Source organism: Muntiacus reevesi, chromosome 2, assembly GCF_963930625.1.
Source record: "Muntiacus reevesi chromosome 2, mMunRee1.1, whole genome shotgun sequence".
NCBI lineage: Eukaryota > Metazoa > Chordata > Mammalia > Artiodactyla > Cervidae > Muntiacus > Muntiacus reevesi.
This window is the reverse complement of record NC_089250.1, coordinates 10,724,263-10,749,216: the sequence shown is the minus strand read 5'-3', so window position 1 is coordinate 10,749,216 and position 24,954 is coordinate 10,724,263. Positions and strand designations below refer to the sequence as shown.

The following is a 24,954-nucleotide window of genomic DNA, read 5'->3' as shown; positions in this document are numbered from 1 at the left end:
GCTTCCAGCACCTAAACTTGTCAGAGAAGAGCAGCAAAGTTTCCCCTGCTTTCTGTTTTCCTCATTGTTACGAAGTCATTTGGGGCTGTGCGTTATCCTTTGTGGAGGAACATGGGCATAGGTGCTCAGCTGTAAATGTTTGCAAATTGACGTCCTACAAAATGTCACTGCTTTATAGGATGGTGTCACATAGGCCAAAATAAGAGAACTGGAAAGGAGAGAGCGGGGGACATGATAGAGAGATCAAGGAACCTACAGCCTGATAGAGAGTCCACTGTAAAGTTTCCAGCTTGTCATGCAGTTTCAGTCTGGGGGGAAGTGTTAGAGTGAGGAAGTTGAGGCTAAGATTTCAGGAGAATAGGTTAAGTTGAAGTCATGTAGAAGCAGACTGTGTAGACCAGTTTCTCAAATTTTAATTAGGCGCCTGGGGACCCTGTGTGAAGTGGACATGCTGAGCGCGAGGTCTGAGATCCTGCATTTCTAACAAGCTCTCCGAGTAGCAAGGGTCTAGCCTCGCTTTTAGAGAAATCTGGAAGAAGAGCACTGGCTATTGCAGGACATAACAGGATCAGGGGAGAGCATTATTTTGTTTTTCTTTCTGAGCATGTCTATAGCCAGCGGAAAGCAAAGAGTTGAAGTAGCAATTATAGGTGTAAGATACCATTGCTAAGCAAAGAAGGCAAAAGAAGTGGTGGGATGATCCATAGAAAGAATGTAAAGGGGGAAAATTAAGGCCACGGATCCAGAGATTATCCTTCATAGAGGAAAGACTCTAGTGAAAGGACAAAGGGAGGAAAGGAAGGCCTTAGGGAGGTGAGTTTGGAGTTGATGGTGCACTTGAGAGAACACCTTCTAGATGACTTCAGTGTATTTACCCTGAAAAGAGATAAGATCATTATTGCTGCAGAAATCCTGGAAGTGGGAGGGGGTGCTAGAAGTAGGGTCAATCCCAGCTACTCCAAGTAGCTATAGACATCAAAGATGTATGTTGTACTGGTATTTGTTATTCAAATTAGATTGATTTGAATATGGAGGGATTGACTTGTTTTTTAGAAGATAACTGATTTTTTGACAGTTTCGTAGAAATCCTTTTAAGCATTAGCATGATGTACCCAACCAAACTAAGTTTTGAAACAAAACAGATTGATAGGGTTCATTCCCTAAATGCTAGAATTGGTATTTTCAAGAAATACTACACTGATTTTAAAACATGCAAGATTTTTAACATCTAATAATTGTGTGGCAATTAAATTTATTATTTCCTTTTTGATCATTGTATTTCAATGTTGAAAATCTTTCGGGCATTATTTCGTAGGTGTGTCTTACATGCCTTCTTGCGTGAGTGGATCGAGAAACTTTAAGATGGCTGAACTAGAGGAGCCCAGACATGCAGGCATAGCAGTAGCCCATGTGGGTGTGGAAAAAAATGAATACTTTTATGAAACGTTTTTCTACAAGTGTATATTCGAGCTAGTCAGGTCATTGCTTTCTCTGATGAGAAATGAATTATATTTTCGGCTGAACTGTCATCCCAACTGTGCACTTCTTACATGACTGGACAGATTCAAGAGCATGTTAAATACTTGTATAACGGTGTAACTGTTACTCTTGTCTTGGATTCAAGATATACTGTTGCATTTTACCATCAGCTTTCACATTTATCTTCTTGGGGTCATGGTTTGCTCCTCTGATTAAGATTAATTTTCTCCTCATCAGTCAGCATGTTCACGTTGGTCTGTGTGCTCTTTAATATTTTCTAAAGTCATTGAAAACATGATGTTACTTTTGAAATCTTACTGCATGTTTTGGTAAACCTGTATTCCTGTTTTTCTTCACTCTCTATAATGGATTCATAAGTCTGTCTTGCCAGTGTCCTCACATCTCCCTAAAAGCGAGACACTGAAACCGGATGTATTCAGTGTCAAGGCTGAGCACGAGGATTCTGCTCGGTACTAACTCTGCATGAGTGTACGGCTGGCTTTCATATTTACATGTGATTAACTCTATGTCCTTTTTGCCTTTTAGAGTCTCCTGAGAAATATCCTAATGTGAAGGTAAAAATGTTTATGCTTTTATCTTGATTTATGAACTGTGGATTGTATCATATGCACATTATTTGTTAATCAACTTGTTTCCAAACCCATTCAGCCCACAGTCGGAGTGAAAGATTCTGTTCCTAATAAAACAGTAGAAACAAAGGATCCACAAACATCTATTTCAGGTAAATTTTGCGGTACGCACTTAACTCTGGCTCCTGCATTGCAGGCAGATGCTTTACCATTGAGCCATCAGGGAAGTCCCTTCAGGAAAGACGGACACTGAAATATTTGAAATGCTAGCTCTTCGTACTCCTAACTTCTTTTTGCAAATTTAATTGAAGAATTGGACATACATAAGGAAAATGTTATTTTTGGTACCCATGTTTTAAAAGAAAAGATATTCACAAGCATATGAATAAGAAATGTTTAAAATGTAAGCTTGAACTCAAGATGTTTGTGTATATGTTTCGTTATCCATTAAATTCTCAGTTTGGAATCTCTATACTCTCAGGAATTCTCAGAGATTAATTATTATTAGACCCTAAGATTTTTCCAGTGTCCAAAAATGCTTATTTTTGAACTCTGACCTTTCCCTAGAGTAAAGCTTCGCTTGCTAATATGTCAGTTGTATTTCAGCTTATAATTATTTCATTTTAGTGTTCTTACACAGATGAATGTAGGCCAGTCAGATGTTTTGATTAGCAGACTGAGTGTGTGTGTGTGTTTGTGGTGTCTTTGATTATTAGGAGTAGGAGAAGTAATCATACCTTAGATGCGATAGACATAATCTTTCAAAACAGGGATTCTGAAAGTTTTTGGCTTTAGGATCCTTTTATACTTCTCAAAATTATTGAGAATTCCAAGGAACTTTGTTTCTTGTTGTTCACTGTATTGGAAAATAAAACAGAAAAACTTAAAATACAAGCACACACCATCATAGTTGCTAATTCCATTAGTCCTTAGTGTTATGATATCACATATCGTGTCTCTGAAGAATGCCACTGCCCACAGAACAGCATGAGAATGGAGGTAACGTTTAGTGTTGTTGTGAAAAGAGTGCTGACCTCTTGTACCCCCTGACCCGATGGGTCTCTGGACTTCAGCGATTTTGAGGGGACACTTGAGAATCACTGTTTTAAACCATTGAAGTGGCTGTATATAAAATGATAAAGGGGCCCTTGTGTTGACACAGGGTTAAGTTTCACTTTTACATTTCTTGCTTGTTTCTTTGACTTCTGTTAAGAAATTCAGATCTAGCAGTTTTAGTTTTTTGTGGTGTATTCATTCCTGTCTCATGGCCCTCTGTGCTCTTTGGATCCAGTGTGGTCCTAGACTTACCTATTTTCACATGGAAACAATTAGTCACACACAAGGCTATCATTTCTTATATAAGTTTATGATGTTTTTGTTTAGTCGCTAAGTTGTGTTCAACCACTGCGACCTCATGGAGTGTAGCCCGCCACGATCCTCTGTCCAAGAGATTTTCCAGGCAAGAGGCAAGCGTACTGGAGTGGGTTGCCATTTCCTTCTCCAGGGTATGATGTTTCTCCAAGGCTTTCAAAATGAGTTCTGAAGATATATGTACATCGAGGAAAGACCATCTCGTTGAAATTAAAGTACTTGTTGATGGTGGTGGTGTTCAGTCGCTAAGTCGTGCCTGATTCTTTGTGACCCCATGGACTGCAGCCAGGCCTCTCTGTTCCTCACCATCTCCCGGAGTTCACCCAGGTTCATGTCCATTGAATCAGCGATGCTGTCCAAAACATCTCATCCTCTGCCGCCCCCTTCTCTGCTTGCCCTTCTCTTCTCATCCTGCCCTCAGTCTTTCCCAGCATCAGGTGCTTTTCCGGTGAGCCAGCTGTTCACATCAGATGTGCAAAGTATTGAAGCTTCAGCTTCAGCATCAGTCCTTCCAGTGAATATTCAGGGTTGATCTCCCTTAGGATTGACTGGTTTGATCTCTGTGCTGTCCAGGGTTCTCTCAAGAGTCTCTCCAGCACCACAGTTTGAAAGCATCAATTCTTCGGCACTCAATCTTCTTTATGGTCCAACTCTCACACGTGACTCCCGAAAAAACCAGACCTTTGACTCTATGGACCTTTGTCAGCAAAGTGATGTCTTTGCTTTATAATATGTTGTCTAGGCTTCTACCATTAATTAAAGTAGTACCATTCATTGAAAGTGTTTTTAAAACCATGGTCTCTAGAATACACAAAATCATCATGCAAAATTAAATGTAAAATAAATTAGAGATAAATTTTGTTAATAAAATATTTGTATGTTGAAGGAAAATAATAATAAAGTTCTTATGAAATAGAGAGTATGTAATAAAGATTGAGTGAGTCAAAGTAATACTAGAAAATTGAAAAGTAGAAGAAATGAGACATCCTAGTTAACATCTCTTCATGAATGACAGTGGCATGAAAGATAGAGTCACCTCTGAAGGGTAGTGAATTTGAGGGGAAGAAGGATGTGGAACTGATTCTCTGAACAAAGACTTTGTACGAGGTAGTCAGAGTTGTTTCTTCCTCAGATCTTGATAAATGGAGACTTTGTTTTCACATTTTTCAGACTGGGATTCGACTAGTTGGAGCCTCAGTAGTGAGACTTGTCAAAGAGCCGGGCATTTGAAAGTTGATGATCGGCGTCCGTTGGTGTCCCAACTGGTGACCAAAAATCAGTCAGCACCCACAGAACTCGGACAGAAGACCGCAACAGATAAAGAGAAGATGAAAAACGCAGCGATGTTTCTGGTAGGGAATTCCATGCCCCATCACCCGGGCCAGTCTCCGCTGCCAGAAAACAGAGAAAGCAAACAAGGTAATGCAGAAGCCCAGGGCACTCAGCCGTGCGCCACCTGGGCACGGCCTTACCATCATTCTGACGGATCCGGATTCGAGTTTGTGGCGAAACCTACCTTGTGCTGACTCCTTTTATGCAAGCTACAGCCAAACACTCCCTCTTAGCAAGGTGTCTGCATTCTCCCTCTGACCATAGTAGTATAATAAATAACAAAGAGAATTTGGAGGAAGCAAGTTTGTTTAGGCTAGTATTTAGCATACATCTGAGAGTGGATAGCAGGATTATATTTAGAACTCTGGGACTCTTTGTGAGATCTAGGTAGACAAGTAATTATTGAAAAAAAAAAATAAAGACTATTCATACTAAGGTGATTTTAAACAGCATGCCCTCTGCAGTCTAGAAGCCAAGAGGATAGAGATGTGAATTCACAATTTAGATGTATATCGATCGCTAGAGAAGTCTATAAAGATACACTAGAAAAATCTACAAAGTACTAAGGTAGCTACAAGGAAACAGAGACCTATTTATCTGGGGAAAGATAGCTGTAATCAAGGGCAACTTCACAAAGCAGGTTGAGTCTTAAAAGATGAAAAGTAAATTGTCAGAAGAGCACAGGGAAGCGTTTCAGCTGAAGGAATTGATAAAAGCATAAAAAGTAAGAGGAATTTGTAAACTAAGAATAATAATGTAGTTGAAGCTTGGCATGTTGTTAAAAAGATACTGTCATGAAGTAGAGAAGAGAATATACTGTGACTTTATATGTCTGCCCTGTATTTTGAAATTCTGTTTGGTTTCTGATTGTTTTTTTCACTGATGCTTGGATGAATTCATGAATGAATCTTTGAGGTGTTTGTGTGCCTGTATCCTGGTGACATCTGGTGTTTCCCAAATGGTTTGTTGAAGTTTTTGATCATTGGAAGTATTTCTTAAACAAGTAAATATTCATCTGAAGATAAATTTTCGACTTAAGCTGTCATTTGGTACAATGTTTTAAATCTGTGTTTTAAATAAAGATTATGTTTTTTGTCTAAATTTTCTAAGTAATTTTAACTAAAGATGCAGATTTGTCAGGAGAACTAGACATGGAAGCGATATTGGAGGAAGAACAAGAAAAACTTGATGGAAATGAAAATAACCATTCACAGGTGAGGAAAACTAGAAATTTAAATTTCTGGTTTAATACCATTTTCTATGCTTTACCAACACAATACAGTGTGTAACAGAGTCCATAACAAAATCGGCTTTCAAAATTAGGCTTTTAGAATTGATAGATAATAATTTAATAATTTAATTTTTTTAATTTAGTAGTTTTTATATTATTTAATATAATAATTTAATTTAATAGCTTAATAATTTAATAGTTTTTATAGCACTTTTATTATACAACTTAAAATACTGTTCGAATCTATTATAATTTATAGCTCGTCTTTGGAATTGAGGGAAAAAAATTTCCTGACTTGTTTACTTTTGCCATTTTTATAACTTCATTACATGATTAAGAAGGTGATATCAAAGACTGAATCGTAAGATTAAGCAGTTGAAATTCTGAACAATATGACGGCCCCTGACCTAGATACATGTAAAGAGAAATCATTCCCAGTGGCTCAAGGTTTTCCATTGAAATCGCCAGTCACTGACGTCAAGATGAACGATTCATTCTGCCTGTGATCTCAGCATAATCGACTTAGGGATGAACATTCAGGGAGAGATTGGAGTCATAGAATCAACCCAGTTGCCTATTAAGAGAATCGAACCTTCTAGATTGGACCTTTGTTTTTAGGGTACAAATAATAACGTTCGAATTTATTTCTTTTCAGGGTGGGAAATCAGTAGATATTACTAAAAATGCTTTATCCACTTTCTTTGGTGGATATTAGAACATAATATAACTGAATGTTGGGGCTTCCTGGGTAGCTCATCTGGTAAAGAATCTGCCTGCAATGCAGGAGACCCCGTTTCAATTCCTGGGTCGAGAAATCTCCCTGGAGAAGGGATAGGGCACCCACTCCAGTGCTGTCGGGCTTCCCTGGCGGCTCAGACAGAAAGAATCCGCCTGCAATGTGGGAGACGTGGGTTTGATCCCTGGGTTGGGAAGGCATGGGTTGAGGAGGGTGTGGCAACCACTGAAGTCTTCTTGCTTGGAGAATCCCCGTGGCCAGAGGAGCCTGGGGGACTACAGTCCTTGGGGTGGCAGAGAGTCAGACACGACCTAGCACACACAGAGCTGAATGTGAGCAGGCAATATGTACTGATGTACAGCACTATCATGATATATGATTTACATTAAAATTTAGGAATTGGTTCCTCTTTCTGATTAGTGTTAATTGACTTTGGCTCCTGGTCATATAAAGTTTGTCTGTTCTCCAGATATTAGTCCTTAAAAAAGAAAACCAAAACTTTAACAGGCATGCTGTAGGGACTCCCCATATACGGTATTGTGAAGTGAACTATTTTTAAGGGAAGAAGCATTTGTAACATTAAAAATCATCTAATTCATTTTTGGTAGATTTCACGTGTATGAATTGTTTAATTCAGTCAAGCAGTGACAAAATTGGGTTTGTGAGTTACTGTTTTTCTCCTATTTTCCGGTAAGGCAAGTTATTTTTCACTGCTTAGTTGTGATCTGGTGATTTGTGAGTAGTTACATATAAATGAAGAAGTTTAACAGTAAAATTTTAATGAGTTTCTGATTTTTATTTATCCATACTATTAGTTAAGGATTATATTATTTTGCACACATGTACCCTGACAGAAAAGACACCTGAAAATCAAATCAACCCAATTAATCTTCCACTTTTGCAGCTGCAAAAATTGCCTCAAGAACCAGAAATGAATAAGGAATGTGGTAGACAGGACAGATCTGTATGTTCAAGGCCTCCTTGTGTGGAGAAATATGAAAAAATGTGGATCAAACATGGCAAATTAGAATGGAAAGAGAAGTTAGAACCATCACAAATGACTTAAAGCAGAAGTTAGGTGAAATTTGTGAGAAATACAAAATTATCATCTGTCCTAAGGAGGAGCCACTATATGATCACCTTAAAGAAGGAGCAAAGAAAGGAAATACCTCCTAACATGACAAATAATATAGCTGATTGTGGGGAGAAAGATGCATTTGGAGTATCTGTCTCTAGAATTCCAAGTATGTCCTGAACAAAAAGAACCCAGTCTCGAAAATGGTTTTTCGTCGCATGAACTATGGGTCCCCGGGATACGCTTGTCAGTCATCTTCAAAGCTTTGTTTCAGGGAAAATAAAATAGACCTTGAAAGTGATAAACTAGATATTGAACATGTGTTTATCAAAAATGAGGAGAGTTTTTATAATGATGCAAAAAATAAAAAAGTAAGGGAGCAGGTAGTTACATTTGAAGTGAAAGAAGACCAAGAGTTTGATATGCAAATATCAGACAATATGAGGCAAAATCCCATGAATGGGAAATTAGACATTGGATAGACACGTCAGTCTAGTCTGTGGCTTGTCTGCTCTGGTAAGATGAAACACATAATTGAAATAAAAAGTCACGGTACTCCTGCTGTCATGAAAAATACTGAAAAGAAAAGCAAACCAATACAGGACTGGTTCCAGAAGCTCCTGCATGCAGGTAATTGCAGTGCTAGTGACGATGAAAGCGTGGAAGCCGAATTTGAAAATGGAATTCTCCTCCACCAAATAGTCACAGAGCATCCAAAGTGTATCTAAGTGAAGAATGCACAGAAGGATATGCAGAGGTTCAAGAATGAAATAGACATGTTACAAGTAGTGTTGTTAGCTTTGGGAAAAGAGAAAATTCAACTTCCAAAAGAGGTAGAGTTTCATTTGCTCTTGCTTTGGTTTTGCCCTTTCTGGCTGATCTGGTCCATTTTGATTTTCTCCTTATGAATAAAGTGGGGTCATTTAAATAGGTACTTGTGTAGAAATAGATTATTTCTGCCTTCCACATAATAGGAATTCAGGAAACTGTTTTCATAGCTTTTGTCCTTCAATCAGTCTAATTCTGTCTCTGTCAGTCTTGCATATGGACTGGGAAACTCATTTAGCTCCTTCCCATGTGACCTTCTGAGCCAGAATAAGCACCAAGGAAAGTGTTGAAGGAGTATGATCAACGAGGGTTTTGCAGGTTTTTTTTTAACTCCGTTGGATTAAATATAAGTTGTATTTCCACAGAATGGGAAGAAAGCAGAAACTGAGAGAAGGGACATGAACACGTGTTCCCTCTAATCTCTTCATTGTGGGTGAATCTGTGTGATCTTCTCTGCTTTCCGCAGTCCCTGGGCACTTAGATTTCCAACATGGCCACTTCAGGATGTTTTTAATAACAAATACATGCGCTCCCACATATGCTTTAATCACCACTCGCAGATGTCTCTTTTGAGAGAGACCGCTTCACTATGTTGTTTACTAAGATGTAGTAAGTTTTGACATGTGTGATTTTGTCACATAGCTAGTATGTGTGTGTGTGTGAGAGTTGGTCAGTCGTGTCTGACTCTTTGTGACCCCATGGACTGTAGCTGGCCAGGCTGCCCTGTCCACGGATTTCTCCAGGCCACAATATCATTGGAGTGGATAGCTGTTCCCTTCTCCACGGGATCTTCCCAACCCAGGGATCGAAGCCAGGTCTCCTGCATTGAAAGCAGATTCTTTAACATCTGAGCCACCAGGGAAGCCCATAGATAGTATAAACTCTCAGCACCAAAAAAGAGAAAATAATCAAGTGTTTATCTCCAAAGGAAAAACTGAGGTTTGAGATGCTGTGAGATTTTTCTTTCTTCAGTAGTAGGTTTTTAAATGTGCTTGCTCTTCTGTGTAAGACAAATAAAGAGGAAAAAGTAGCTATTCTCCTTTAAAGAAAAAGGAGAATGAACCCTACCCCCAATTAACGAATTAAATTACTTTGCCAAAGTCACGCTTTTAACTTACCTGATTCATTTGAGGAATTCATTTGGTAATTTTATCAGATTCAAGATGACAGAATTGTATCATCTCTTTTGGTGCCATAAAATGTTAGGGAATGCCACTTTAGGGGCTTTGAACAACTCATTTAACCTTTTTTGATTTTAAAGCTGTTATTGGTAAATAGTGGGGCAAAGATAGATAGTTATTTGTATACCCTCTAGCTATAAAATTGGATGGTTATTGAATGTGGGATTGGGAAGCATTCCTTATATTCCAGAATTCCACACTAACACCTCCTCAGTTTCATTCTGCTCCTTGTGTTTTGGTAAACTTTGGTTCACATATTTCAGTGAACACCATCAGATATTTTGCTGTCTCCTGGATCCAAATGAAAAAAGAATTGGAAAAGGCAGTGGGGAAAGAATAGCTTTAGTGCAGAAAGAAGAAAGCTTCTTTTCTGTTTCTGAGGCACTAAGGTGTCACATCCTCTACATCTGACTGTTCAATGGAAAATCCAGGTGGTTAAAAACTGAAGAGGACATATGTGATGTGTTTTTATTTCTCTATCTCTGCCAGTCAGATGGGGAAGACTGATTGTGAATAATTGTATCTTATTAAGAAAGCCTTTCTTGAAATTTTGGGAATTTTGTTTCTTTCCCTCAAACAGAAAGAAGCACATTTTACAAAACTTTCAGTGACTTGTGATAAAATTAATGTAAGCACAAAAATATTTTTATCACTTAAAATCTGGGCAAATGCTCAGTCAAGTAATAAATTGAAAACAGAGTCTTTAGAATTAAGTAATAGCAATTATTCTTAGCGTCAAACTTTCATTAAAGGTTGAAGACGAAAAGAAGCACAAAAGTAGTGAAGTGGAAGTATCAGCCAATATATGCGATGCTGCTGCTGAGAGTCGATTGATTCAGCAGAGAAAGAGTGGAGGAAATAACAAGCAGGAGTTTCCTGCTATGGAGAATAAAGGTCCTGATGGGTAAGCCTATATCAGTATTTAACAGTAGGTCATTTGTTATTTTCCGGTAAAATGATTTCTAACTTGAGCTATTGTTTGTGTTTTATGAATTTTATGTTTTACTAGGGGTATAGTTATTTTGAATGCTCTTATCCTTTAGCCTTAATAATAGTTACTTTGTTAACATACCACCATGTTACATATTAGAGTATTCTGGATTTGACTGCACACTTGCCTTAACCAGTGTGCTGTATATTTAAATTTATTTTATGTCACTAATGAACATCCTTTCATTTCAGTTTGAGGACTTCTTTCAGCATTTCTTATGAGGCGAGACTAGTGGTGATGAACTCCCTCAGGTTTGCTTTGTCTGGGAAAGTTTTTGTTTCTCCTTCATTTCTGAAAGACAACTTTTCTGGACCGAGTCCTCTCGGTTGGCAGTTTTCTCCTCCTAGCACTTTGAGCATGTCCATGGATGGAGGCCAGATTGCTGTTGGTGGCGGGAGAACTGACGAGGCGCCTGCCTTTCATCCATGATGCTGACATCACCCCACCATGTGGGTGGTTTACAAGTACCCTGCCCCCCCACCGCCCGCCCCACTAAATTTGATTTCTTCTTTCACAGTGGATGTGCAGCATGTCATTTTAAAAACCATCTAAATTAAGTGTTACTTTTTCCTTTGAGGTTCTTTTGTGGGTTGTTTTTTTTTAGTCATTTATTTGGCTGCACTGGGTCCTTGCAGCTGCAGTGCTTGGGCTTCTCACTGTGGTGGCTTCTCTTGATGCTGAGCGTGGGCTCTAGGGCGCTGGCTTCAGTGGGTGTGGAGCACAGGACTCCTTGCTCTGCGTGAGGCTGTGCTGTCTTCCCTGACCAGGGATCGAACCTGTGCCCCCTGCATGAGCAGGTAGACTCCTAAGCACTGGAGTACCAGGGAAATTCCTAGGTTAAACATTACTGTTTTTAAAAGCAAAGAATTATATATTGTGTAAATCTAATCATGACTCCCATGTCTAAGAATCACTGTGCTTGGACTTGAGGTTTTCAGTGTAGCCCTTGAGGTTCTTCCCAGTGTCTTTCCAGATGCATCTCTCTAATTTCTTTCATGTGTTTTGTACTTTTCCTTCCAGCTTCCTAGGAAGCAACCCAGATGCCGTGTACCTGATCTGTGTACTGACATTCTAATCTCCCAGTAGAATGATTTCTCGCTTTTCTCTTCCTTTTGACCGCCTCTCTTCACTTCTTCCATAAAGCCTTCCTTATTTCACTTATCACTTTCATATGTCAGCTCTTCCATATCATATTGTATCATAATTGTGTATCTGTGTTTGAAGGAAGAATTTGTTTTCTTGCATATGGTTGGTACTTCATATCTGTTTTGTGAATTAATCAATGACTTAAGATGGGTAAGAGTTGGAATTTTACAAAAATTGTTTTTTTATTCTTTATTAATCAAATTATTTGAAAACATTGGCTTTTTTGTGGATTTTTTCAAGTGGTGAACCTGGCGTGCCCAGGAAGGAAATAGAGAAAAAGAACAATGACAAATGGACACCAGAAGAATGTGTGATTGCACCAGTATTTGAAAAGACAAATTCACTGACTGAAGGTCTGCTGCACGTGAACGATGACAGCATTTTAAGGAAGGTGGATCAAGATGACAGCAGGTAACATGGACAGATTCTTTATTTCTAGGGGAAGAAATATTAGCACTGAATACTTCTTCTGGAAATAGAGCAGCATAATATAGCATACGGGCCAAGAGAAGAGAATCCTCAACTCTACTGGATGAACATGGCAGAGAGGTTAAGGAGAGGACCCGTGCCTTTGGCTGGAAGTTGTTTCAGTAAAGAGTCCACTTGGAAGCTGGACTGCAGTGAACCTGCGTAAACAGCTCCGTAGGGAATATTTCCTGGGCCAGAAATGGAGACCTGGATGGTAACTGAAGAGGAGTGTGGAGTTGAAATGAGTTTTTTGTTTCGTGTTAAGAGGGGAGCTTGTAGAGTGTGTATGCTTTTGAAAATGAGCCAGCGGAGGAAGTGTCTGTTGAGTGTAATCTTATTTGCATTTCCAATATTAGAAAGCTTATTGATTGTATGACATTATCTTTAAACTATTACGATAAATTAATTGTACATTATTATTATTGTACATGATTATTATGTACAAATGTACTCCTGTTCATATGTAGTTTTTGGTAAGGGCTTGTTCATTGGCTCTGAAGTGTAATATTCTTATGTAAACAAATATGTAGATGATTACTTAAGTTAATTCTATCATACATACATTTAAAAAATTATATAATCATGAATTTACAAATGCTTAGGTCATACTGAATAGGATTTAATCATTCCTTGTTGATTCTAATTGATAGTATCATCGTGGGTAGCTATGATTTTGTAAGGTACTCTGAAACATCACATCATATTAGCTTCATAGTTGTTTATAGCTTGCAGGAAGAAGGGGAGGATTTTGTTTATTTTCAATAGAAAAAATTCACAATCTTTTACAGTTTATTACTTTGGATGATAAAGATCTAAATGACGAAAATCATGCTTCCTGTACTAAAAGTGTCGTTAACACATATTATGTGCTCAGCAAGTGTATGTCAGATGCATAAAGAAACAGCAAAATGGTTGAATGAATGTGTATTGGTGAAGTTCTTTACAAAAAACAAATCTTTATTGAAAGTAGATTTCCAATATTGCCTACATCTAGTCTTTTTGTTTGTTAGAAATACGTTTTTAAGATTCAGAATTATCATTTGTAGTTGTAGCTAGACTTGAAATAATAATATAGGTTCATTTGATATCATGTTACTTAAAAAGACTTTTCAATATCACGTTCTCAGCATATTTTGGAACAGCAGCGTTCAGGCCAGTTTCCGGGGTTTGAATCCTGGGCTGTTGGTGAACTGCTGTGTGGTCCTGGGCACGTTCCTCAGCCTTTCTTTGCTCCATCTCTTCCTATCTAAAGGGTCTAATATATTACCTCTCTCCCAGAATGATCTTGAGGATTAAAATGCATAATATGCATAGCCGTCGCATAATAAGCCCTCAAAAAGCTAATATCATGGTGATAAAAAATGGGTTTCTTTCTTATAAGGACTTAGGGAATACTTCCGAGATAGGTTTCATTGCCATAAAAGTTAGTTCTCATTAAAAATGACAACTGCAGGAAACCCTGGTAAACCGCTTCTGTCACATAACGCAAGTAATGTTAGGTTTTTTCTTTTCCTTTAATCTAAATTTAATGTTTTATTAATATTACAGATATATTTTCTTTGTCCTTTAGTGCTACTCTTTTTTATTGTTTCATCCTTTTATAGAAATTACTTGTGAATGCAAAGATGTTATATAAAAAAAATTTAGGTATTGTTTATATTTTTGAGTTATTAAATTTAAGCCTGAAAAGAATCTTTTTTTTTTTTTTTAGGCCTGCAAGGAAAACAGCATATGAAAAGAAGAAGGTAAAGTAAAAAAAAAAAAAAAATTAACTTAAAAATATATTATCCTCTAAAAAATAGTTTGTAAAAGGAATAGTGGCAACATAGAAAATCTTCCTTTGTTGAAGGGACATTTACTTTGAAAACATAATTTAGAAACTCTGTTGATAAAGTTATCCTATTGATAAAAACCTGTTCTTTTAAGAAGCCTCTTCTTTTGCTTTGATTAAGATATTTATCACGTTGGTACACTTGGTATATTTTATACATATTTTAAGGACATTGTGAAACAGTATTATTTAAGTGTAGGTCAAAGACCAAATTGATTACGTGAATGACCTTGATGACTTAACTCAGTCATCTGAAACTGCTTCCGAGGGTGGCGACATGCTTTACTCTAAAAATTCCCCCTTGCCATCTGGCAGGTGGCTGAGGGTCGTGGACCCCCTCCCTCCCTCTGTGCCCGTCAGCCCTCCAGTCCACCTGCCCCATGAACAGCTCAGAGCTGGCTCCAGCTTTCCCAGCTGGGTTCTCCCTCACAGTAGAGTCCTCAAGGATACGTGTGTTTAACTGGCATCCTCGAGAGGTGCAGGAATGCTCCCCGTGGATTTTTCCAGCAGTTGATAGATACCAGACACTCTTGAAGTTGATTGTCCTTCTTTCTGCAGAGCTCTCGAGTGGCATCTCAGAGCAGAGGAACTCACTCCCCCACCCAATGTCCCTCTCAGACACGCACCGGGTCCCATCCCCGAGGTCCTAGCAGCAGATCTCCCACAACGAAAAGCTCTCGGGAAGAGCTCGGGAAAGTGCTATTTGTAATTCAAATCCATTTGTCTACAGCAGTCAGGTCGGGACACACCATGGCCTCATCCAAGGAGAGGCCTTTAATATTTTCTATAGGAATTAATCTCAAAATTTCTGCGACTGTCTCGAAGGAGCAGGCACCCTGACTGCGGTTTAGGCCGGGCAGACCGCGTGTGCTCCCCGTCAACTGCGCTGCACACCATGTCCTCGTGCTCTGGGGGAGCGTGTGCGCCCCTCCTCGCCCGCATCACCTCCGGTGTCTCAGTCAGAGTCCGCCCCCGGCTCCACTCTCGTTTCTGTAACCAGTGCCCTGTCAACGGCTCTTCACATCGTTTACAGTTTCTCAGATTGTAAAAACTGCGACATCAGTTGTAAAAATACTTTTGTACACTTAAAAAATTGTTTCTTTGGAATAAACTTATGAAAGTCCCCTCCCACCAAGGAAGAAAAAGTAAAAAAGAGCTTGCTACTGACAGTAGCTGTTCTGGTATTTAGTAGTGATTTCCCTTCCTTGGTCATTAGGTTAATTTACCACTTCCACTGAAGGTAAGGAGGAAAAGTACAGGCAGTTCAGAGACCATACTTTGGAAGTCATTCTTGTATATCCGAGAAAACGAACCCTCTGCTCTGTGCAGTGTCCTCCTTCAGTACAAGGAACTTTTGAAAACAGTGATAGATATGCCATAGTATACATCTAGTGATAATTATGTTTCTCATTGTATTCCTCCATCTTACTATTTTAAACGGTATAAAGAGATAATGAAAGTTACTGCAGCAGAAAACAATCTCATGATTCTCTGAGAAGAGCTCTCTAAATTTTACCTTTTTTACCATTAGTGTATGTACCATGAATGAAATAGCAGGATTATTTTGTATTGATATGTTTGTACTAGGGAAGTGACTGTGGTTTGATATAAGAGCACTAGTAGAGTCAGAAGACCTGGTGAAAAGCCTGCAGCTTACTTACATAGTTTTAACTTCTTCCTTTCCAGAATCACTATCGCTAATGAGTTAATTGATGTTTGTAGAAGTGCTTAGTACAGTTGTCAATAGGTATAAGTCTTGCAATTGCCTATTAAAATGTTAGAGAGGTAGCGTATTCTCAAGAAAACAATTTTTGCATGAAATTTCATCTATTTAAATATGTACCGAGCTAAGGCTCTTACTTGAAGTAGCTGCGTAGGAGCTATCAGATGCAGTGTTTTAAAGGTGGCGAGTGGTATTGTTATGGAATTGTAGTTGATTTACAATGTTGCGTCAGTTTCAGGTACACAGCACAGTGATTCAGACATATATGTATATGTGTGTGTATATTATGTACATGGGGCTTCCCTGCTGGCTTAGACTGTAAAGAATCCACCTGCAATGCAGGAGACCTGGGTTCAGTCCTTGGGTCGGGAAGATCCCCTGGAGGAGGAAATGGCAACCCACTCCAGGATTCTTGCGACAGGGGAGCCTGGCGGGCTACAGACTGTGGGGTCGTAAATGACTGACACACACACACACACACACACACACACACACACACACACACACACACACACACACACACACACACACACACACACACACACTCCTTGTCAGATTCTTCTTGTAGAATATTAAATGTAGTTCCTTATGTTGTACAGTAGATCCTTACTGGTTATTTTATATACACTTGTCTATGTATAATGGTATATGTTAAACTCAACCTCCTAATTTATCCTTTCCCCTACCCCTTTCCCGTATGGTGAGTAAGCTTGTTTCCTACGTCGGTGGGTCTCTCTCTGTTTTGTGAATAAGTTCATTTTAGATTCCACATATAAGCAGTATGACTTGTCTTTGTCTGACTTACGTCACTTAGTGTGATCATGCCTAGGTCCATCTTTGTTGCTGCAAATAGCATTATTTCATTCTTTTTTATGGCTTTGTAGTTTTCCATTATATAAATATACCACATCAGATGCAATTTTTAAGTGTAGTTAGATCTATAAATCTTTTATTTTAAGCTTTCTGGGTTTGTTGTAATTCAGAGAAACCCTTTCCAGTTCTGAGCTTCTTGAAAAGTTCCTTGGGGTTTCTTTTTCCTTTCATGGATTCATTGTCTTCAATTAAATTTTTGAACCTTTGGGAATTTCTGCTTGTATAAGGTCTGAGGTTTGTATCGAACCTTATTTTTTCCATTTGGAGATCCACTTGGTGCAGTCTTTTCACTGTCTAAACATACAGGTTAGTCTTTCATTTCAGAGGAAATGGTGAAATGTCATTTTATTGAGCACTAACTAAAAGTCTCTTTTGTCTCACTTAGGTTTCTGATAGTGGTAGAAAAGCAAAAGGTCTGTTGTGTAAAAGCCACATGCAGGATGAAATTGCCATGCCAAGGTTGGAAATAGACACAATAAAATTGAACAAGGAAACATTGTCCAAGACCATATTCCAGCATACTGGCCAGCTTAACGTTCCGGTAGCTGAAAATACAATGCTAAACCCTGAGCTGGAGAACGCAAAGCGAAGCAAAGAAAGACTAGAAACAGAAGTGGAATCCTACCACTCTAGACTGGCTGCTGCCATACACAATCATGATCAAGGTCAGATATCACAAAGAAACCTGTCACTTGCCTCCCAGAAAGCAAAAGACAAGAGGTTACGCTTGCAGGACCCAATGAAGTTCGATATGGCTAAGCTGAAAAGTGACAATGAGATGCTTTCCCAGCAACTTTCTAAAGTGGAAAATAAATTCAATAAGCTAAAAATCCAGCTGCATCAGACGAGATATGATCTCAGAGAAAAGACTTTGATGTTAGAACGTGTCCAGAGAGACTTACGCCAAGCGGAGTGTCAAAAGCAGTATATTGGACACATGTATCAGAACGAACAAGGCAAAGTGAAGGAATACCTTGGAAAGCAGGAATCCTTAGAGGAGAAGTTATCTCAACTCCAGAGTGAAAACATGTTGCTCCGACAACAGCTGGATAATGCACAAAATAGAGCCGACAGTAAAGAGAAGACAGTCATTAGCATCCAAGACCAGTTTCAGCACATCGTGGAAAATCTTCATGCTGAACATGAGAAACAAGGTCTGATGCTGGAGGAAAGAAACAAGGAGTTAATCAACAAATTGAATCATTTAGAAGAGAGACTGTGTCAGTATGAAAATGAGAAAGCAGAAAGAAAAGTAAGTATCCAGAAGGAGAAATAATTCTCAGACTTCCTGAAAGAAAATTCAAAGTGATTCTTAATTCTGCCTAAATGTTGAATCTAGCTGAATATAAAAAATACACAGGCTATGAATCTATGGTCTCTAAAACAGACTAAAAAGCACACCTTGTATCCAGCAAATAAAAATTAGACCCGAGAGAGATGCTTCACTTTGAGTAGAGACATCGTGTTGCTTATGAAATGTTAAGAGATTAAATTCTAAATTTTTAATATAGACAGGTATTAGTAATTTACTCTTTTACTATTCAGAAAATAATTTTAATCTCTATGTAACCACATGTCAGTATCATGATGAAGCAGATAAAAGAAACGTTCAAACCTAAACCGAATATTTTGAAATTAAGCTTCAGTTACGTGGATTGCCTTGACAGTCAATTCCATGTTTCCCAGATGCTATCTCTTATATATAGTACTTTGGCTTCAGTAGCTTGTCCTACCTTTCTGTCATTTTGTTGGTATAACTTTAGTTTTATTCATGTAAATTTGAATTAACTTGGAAAACATTTCAGACTTGAATCATTTATTCTTACGACCTCTCTACTCTTTAAAGAGTTGCCATTAAATTGAGAATTCATTGACAAGTCATTTAAATATACTTGTCACTAAATCATAATTTGGGACTCAAGTGGTGAGCTTTAACCAAGCTCTTCTTGTTTTAATCTTCCCACTGCTATTTATGCTATTTACTTAGAATATGTTTACAAACAATTTACTCATAGTTCTCATATTCAGTATCAGTTACTACCGTTTAGATACAAGCGTGTCCACTAAAAATGAAGGGTGGCAGGACTTGAGAGCAGCAGGAATGGAGGGAGTCAGGGAGCGGGCTGTAGGGGCTGCGGTCCAGAGGCAGGTGGAGGCCAGGCTATCGAGACTCCCTGAGGGCCATGGGAGCAACCTCATTTGTAAATTGTGTTTTTCTTCTGTGATGCAGTGTAGTTGGTTTACACTTCTGCGTCAGTTTCGGGTGCCCGGCCCGGTGGTGCAGGTACACACGTATCCGTTCTCTCCCAGGTCCTCTCCCAGGCGGTGACTGCAGAGCGCTGAGCAGAGCCCCTGTGCTCCGCAGGGGGGCCTGGTGGTCAGCCAAGGGCAGAGGCGGGGAGCAGGGGGAGATTAGGGGTCTGGGGTTAACACAGACACACCACCAGATATCAGACAGATAAGCCCCAAGGGAATGGCCTCATTTTACTGCTGGGATAGGAATCTGTTGGAAAGATCTGAGCACTGAATTGAATATGTGAAGATCTCTGATGTTAATCGAAGCCTCTAATAAAGAAAGAGGAGAAATGTTTCCACAGGGTGGAATTTTCCACTGCTTGTCCCACCTACACACCTGTTTCATTCTGGACGTGAGGTGGTGGAGCTCTGCAGATTTATCGGGAGGGGCAGGGCGTGGACAGTGGGGCTGCCTCCTTCGTCTGAGGAACTTAATATCAGGAAGGCCGGTGGGGGGCCCTTCTGGGTCTGCAACCACATTCAGGGAGGAGGGACAGAGGTGAGTTGCTGTGTGTGGTGATAGTTTTCAAAGTCCATATGTTGGTGTTATGTATTACTAACACAACGTCATAGTAAAGTGATTTGATAAACTCAGTGACAGAGCATCTTATTAGGCAGTTGTGAGACAACTTCGGCAAGAACTGGCTGATAGCCTCAAAAAGCAGTCTGCGTCGGAGCTGTCCCTGGAGGTCATGTCACGTTATCATGCCAAGTTAGAAGTTGAGGCACGGGATTTAAAGAACTTACATCAACTCACAAGTCAGGTATGTGTGAAATTCAATGTGTCGACAGTGAATACATAGGATAAAGTGTTTTAGGACTCTCTTTTTCATGGACAGCTTCCTTTTTTATATGCATTACTAGTAATTTACTATAATTTTTTTAATCTTTAAGTGCACTCATTTCTTAAACTCTGACTTTCATTCTGCCATTTGCATTATATATATTGTTTTTGTATATTATATACCTTTAGGAAAGTGGAGAATTGTGCATCATCACACAACTTGAGAGACTTATGTTTCTTTTTTTTTTTTTTTGGAGTTCTTTCTTTCTTTTTTTTTTAATTTTTATTAGTTGGAGGCTAATTACTTTACAATATTGTGGTGGTTTTTGCCATGCATTGACATGAATCAGCCATGGATTTACATGTGTTCCCCATCCTGAACCCCCCTCCCACCTCCCTCCCCATGCCATCCCTCTGGGTCATCCCAGTGCATCAGCCCCGAGCACTTGTCTCATGCATCCAACCTGTATTGGCGATCTGTTTCACACTTGATAATATACATGTTTCGATGCTATTCTCTCAGATCATCCCACCCTCGCCTTCGCCCATAGAGTCCAAAAGTCTGTTCTATACATCTGTGGAGAGACTTTTTTTTCGATTGAACAATATTTTATTTCGTGATCCCTGTATTACCATGATGAGGCAAGCCAGATAAAATCAGAGGATAATGTTTAATGGAATGTTCCAGAAAATTATCATTTCTCATCTTCACTTTTCTGAATGGCTGTGCAGTTCTGTATATATTTATTTTGTGCATTTCAGAATAATGTGCAGACAGTGTATTATACAAACCAGTTGAAGTTAGGCACTGCCTTCTCTTCATTTTTGATACATTGTAAAAGCATGGGGTACTCAGATGGAGTATAATGCCTACATCAAAAATAGAGAATTAAGAAGATTATCTAGATGGTGCCTTTGGATTTTTAAAAAGCTATTGAGATATAATTCATGTATCATATAATTCACCCATTCCAAGTGTGTAGTTCAGTATCTCTTAGTCTAGATAGGTGTCACCTGTGATCACAGTCAATTTTAGAGCATTTATACAACCCCAAAAGAAACCCCGCATCCCTTAGCTACCTCCTATGACCCCGCCATCTCCCTCAGTCCCAGGCAACCCCCAGTCTAATATCTGTCTCTGTAGACATGCCTGTTTTGGGTATTTTATATAAATGGAATCATGCAGTATGCTCCTTTGGGATTAGCTTTTCTCATTTGAGGTCATTTTGTGGTTCATCCATGTTATAGCACGTATCAGTTCTTCCATTTCTGTTGACTGTCAAACAATAAACATTACGTGGCTATATGAATCCATTCATAAGTTGATGGAGATTTGAGTTGTTTCCACTTTGCGACTGTTAGTAATGCTGCTGTGAACATCGGTTTACGCATTTCTGGATGGACATGTTTTTATTTTCCTGTGGTTGGATTTTGTCCTCAGAGTTCACTGGCTGATCTCACCTTTCCTTGACCTTTGCTCAGACTGTCCTTTCTGTCTTCACAGTTTCTTTTCCTCTGGGGTAGTCCTCCATTTATTCAGACCTGGCGCCCAGTCCCTCCCCTCCAGAGCTTTCCTACTGTCCAGCTCTCATTGAGCCTTTTCTCTTCACCCCTGTCATGTAGTCTGTGAAGAACAATCTAGCCCTTAATTTTGCATTGTTGTAATTTTTTCATGAGGGAGAATCTTATCTGGGTATACCTTGGTCTAACAGGGAATACTTGTTGATATGCACAGCACTTGTCTTGCATAAATGGAAAACAGTTTAGCTTAACAATCGTTAGGACACAACTGAGTACTTCATCCCATGCCAGTTATTTCTTCTTGAATATGTTTGTATAATAAAACTTTTCTTAAAATGTACTTTAAGCAACTCAATGTAAAATTGAAAGCGCTTAGTCTAATAGAGGAGAATTGTTCAATTAAATGCTCATTTTTCTCCCTGACTCTGGGAGAAAAGTGTAAATCTGCCTTCCTTCATTATGTAGGCAGAGTGGGATTTACAGATTTCTAGCCTTTCGCCAACTGTAAAGCTCTGGGAATAGCCTCACTGATATCCGTACCTTGTAACCTGAATTGTCTCACCGGAGTGCTTGCTAGACATTAACAGTTGTGGGAATGAATTGACTCAGAACTTTGATTTAGCAGTAGGGTAATATTTCCATGGCGGTGACTTCACCCTTCTTCCTCTGACGGTCATGTAAGTTCTGCACCACTCTGTCCAGGAGGTGCTATGTGCATATTAACCTGTGGTCATTGTCCACTGAGTAGCACAGAGAGGAAGTAAGTTACACATTACTGTAAGTGGAGAAAAGTACTAGAGTACTAGCTGGTTAGTGGAGTCAGTGAACGGTTTTGAAGCACTGGACACGTGTTCTGGGCCTCGTGCTCCCCCTTCCTGCCCCTTGCAGCAGCATGGAGAGGGATTTCAGGGTGACTTGTGTAGGAGACCACTTCCGTTGGCATGCCATCTGCCTGAAGTATCAAATTGTTTCCAGGTAAGATACAGCGACTGTAATAACGCCGATTACAAACAGCTCTTAGTATCTGCCACGTCCTCTTCTAAATACATTATGTATAGTCCCCAATTTAATCTTCCCAGCATCCCACTGAGGTTGATGCTACCACTATCTCCATGTTATGGATGGAGAAACTGAGATACAGAAGGGTTAAGTAGTTCGCCCCAGGACTCACAGCTCAGAACTGATGCAATTGGAACACAGCCCATGCATTCTGGCTCCCATGTAGTTCCTGCCTCTTACACTAGTCCCTGAAGCATCTGGTTGTCACCAACAGCAGTGCTAGCTTTTATAATCACTGGAAGAGCCGTGGTCATTCACCTATGTGGGTATTTAAAGTGATGGCTGATGTGGAGCTTGGAATAAAAATATATGTATATATGTTCATCGTCAGGTAATTTTCTGTCTTTCCCCATCTGGCCAGTTTATAAATTTGTGTATTTATTTGAGAAAATCTAATTTAGAGCATGAATGATTTTGTGTTTGAGTCCGAAAGGAGAGGGCAGTGACGAACAAAGGGCAGACAGTAAATATTTTCACTTTTTGGGCTGTAAGGTGTTTATTGTAACAACTCAACTCTGCTGTATGGCAGGAAAGCAGCCATAAGCAATATGCAGATGGAAGAGACCGAAACTGACATTGGCAGATTCACTAGGTTATTAGTAATTAAGCAGTTGTTTTTTTCCTTTTTCTCTTTTTAGTCTCAAGAAACACAGGATCAACATAGAGAGACCGTGAGATGTGCTGAAAAAACACAGGATCACATCCAAAAGTATGATTTAAAGCAGCACAGAAAACAACTTAAGTATAAAGCAGATAAACAGTATAATATGAGAATTAGATCAGTAATGACAATAAAAACGTCATTGTGAAGCTGAGTAACATTTCAGCTTTGAGCTGTTTTGAGATGCATATTTTCCCCCATTATTCCCATATTTTGCACATTATCCACAAGTGAAAAGTGAAAGTGTTAGTCACTGAGTCGTGTCCAACTCTTTATGACTCCATGGACCATAGCCCACCAGGCTCTTCTGTCCATGGAATTCTCCAGGCAAGAATCCTAGAGCGGGTTGCCGTTTCCTTGTCCAGGGGATCTTCCTGACTCGGGGATCGAACCTGGGTCTCCTACATTGTTGGCAGATTCTTTACCGTCTGAGCCACCAAGGAAGCCAATTATCTACAAAACACAACTAGAAAAACAGTACAGTTGCCAAATCATTTACTTTTCAAAATTCTAAAAGCCTACATAATTGAACCTGCAGATGTTTGTTCAGAAACAGTGTGGTATTTTAAAAATCTGTGTGTGAAGGACTTCCGTGACAGTCCAGTGGTTAAAACTATGCCTTCCAAGGCAGAGGGTGTGGGTTTGTTCCCTGGTTGGGGAACTAAGATCCCACGTGCCTCACAGCCAAAAAACCAAAACATAAAAGAGAAGCAATATTGCAGTAAATCAATGAAGACTTTAAAAACGGTCCACATTGAAAAAAATCTTTAAACAAGAAACCCTATGTGTGAGAATCATTATTTTAAAATCTTCATTTTAGGCTTGAAATTGAAAATGCCGAATTACAAACTCCAGTCAAAAAGCAAGCGGGCGAAATTGAACAGCTTCAGAAAAACCTCTTAAGTAAAAGATTGGTAAGTCAGCCTCTTAATTTCTGTCATACTGAGGAAGAATTTAATTTTTTTAATAGTAATATATAAGAATATTTTGGACAATGTGAAAAGTCTCATTGATTAAAAAGTTTATGGTGTTTTACTGATACTTCTTGCTACTAATAGCATCAGTTCAGTCACTCAGTTGTGTCCAACTCTTTGTGACCCCATGAACTGCAGCACGCCAGGCCTCCCTGTCCTTCACCAACTCCCGGAGTTTATTCAAACTCATGTCCATCGAGTCGGTGATGCCATCCAGCCATCTTATCTTCTGTCGTCCCCTTCTCCTCCTGCCCCCAATCCCTCCCAGCATCAGGGTCTTTTCCAGTGAGTCAACACTTCACATGAGGTGGCCAGAGTATTGGAGTTTCAGTTTCAGCATCAGTCCTTCCAATGAATATTCAGGACTGATTTCCTTTAGGATGGACTGGTTTGATCTCCTTGCAGTCCAAGGGACTCTCAAGAGTCTTCTTCAACACCGCAGTTCAAAAGAATGAATTCTTCGGTGCTCAGCGATCTTGATGGTCCAACTTTCACATGCATCCATGACTGCTGGAAAAACCATAGCTTTGACTAGACAGACCTTTGTCGGCAAAGTGATGTCTCTGCTTTTTAATATACTGTCTGGGTTGGTCATAGCTTTTCTTCCAAGGAGTGAGGGTCTTTTAATTTCATGACTGCAGTCACCATCTGCGGTGATTTTGAAGCCCAGGAAAATAAAATCTGTCACTGTTTCCATTGTTTCCCCATCTATATGCCATGAAGTCATGGGACTGGATGCCATGATCTTTGTTTTTTGAATGCTGAGTTTTAAACCAGATTTTTCACTTTCCTCTTTGCCTTTCAT

At 39.3% G+C, this 24,954-nt stretch overlaps 2 protein-coding genes across 5 annotated transcripts in view; both read left to right on the top strand.

The window, feature by feature from the left end:
* The window catches only part of LOC136159094 (ankyrin repeat domain-containing protein 7-like), a 71,231-nt gene extending 47,152 nt beyond the window's left edge, over positions 1–24,079 (top strand). The window contains exons 1-7 of one of the 4 annotated variants that reach the window (XM_065920907.1): positions 5,402–5,986; positions 10,576–10,727; positions 12,201–12,371; positions 14,140–14,173; positions 17,241–18,107; positions 19,765–19,914; positions 23,996–24,079. In XM_065920907.1, the coding sequence (XP_065776979.1) occupies positions 5,924–5,986; positions 10,576–10,727; positions 12,201–12,371; positions 14,140–14,173; positions 17,241–18,107; positions 19,765–19,914; positions 23,996–24,001 (1,443 nt within the window). In that variant the 5' untranslated portion in view covers positions 5,402–5,923 and the 3' untranslated portion in view covers positions 24,002–24,079. Of the gene's footprint in view, positions 1–5,398; positions 5,987–10,575; positions 10,728–12,200; positions 12,372–14,139; positions 14,174–17,240; positions 18,108–19,764; positions 19,915–23,995 lie in introns of those variants that run through there. The other 3 variants (XM_065920909.1, XR_010661393.1, XM_065920908.1) reach the window with 3 other exon arrangements.
* Positions 1–24,954, top strand: part of LOC136159106 (ninein-like protein) — a 129,174-nt gene that overhangs the window by 67,186 nt on the left and 37,034 nt on the right. The window lies entirely within an intron of this gene.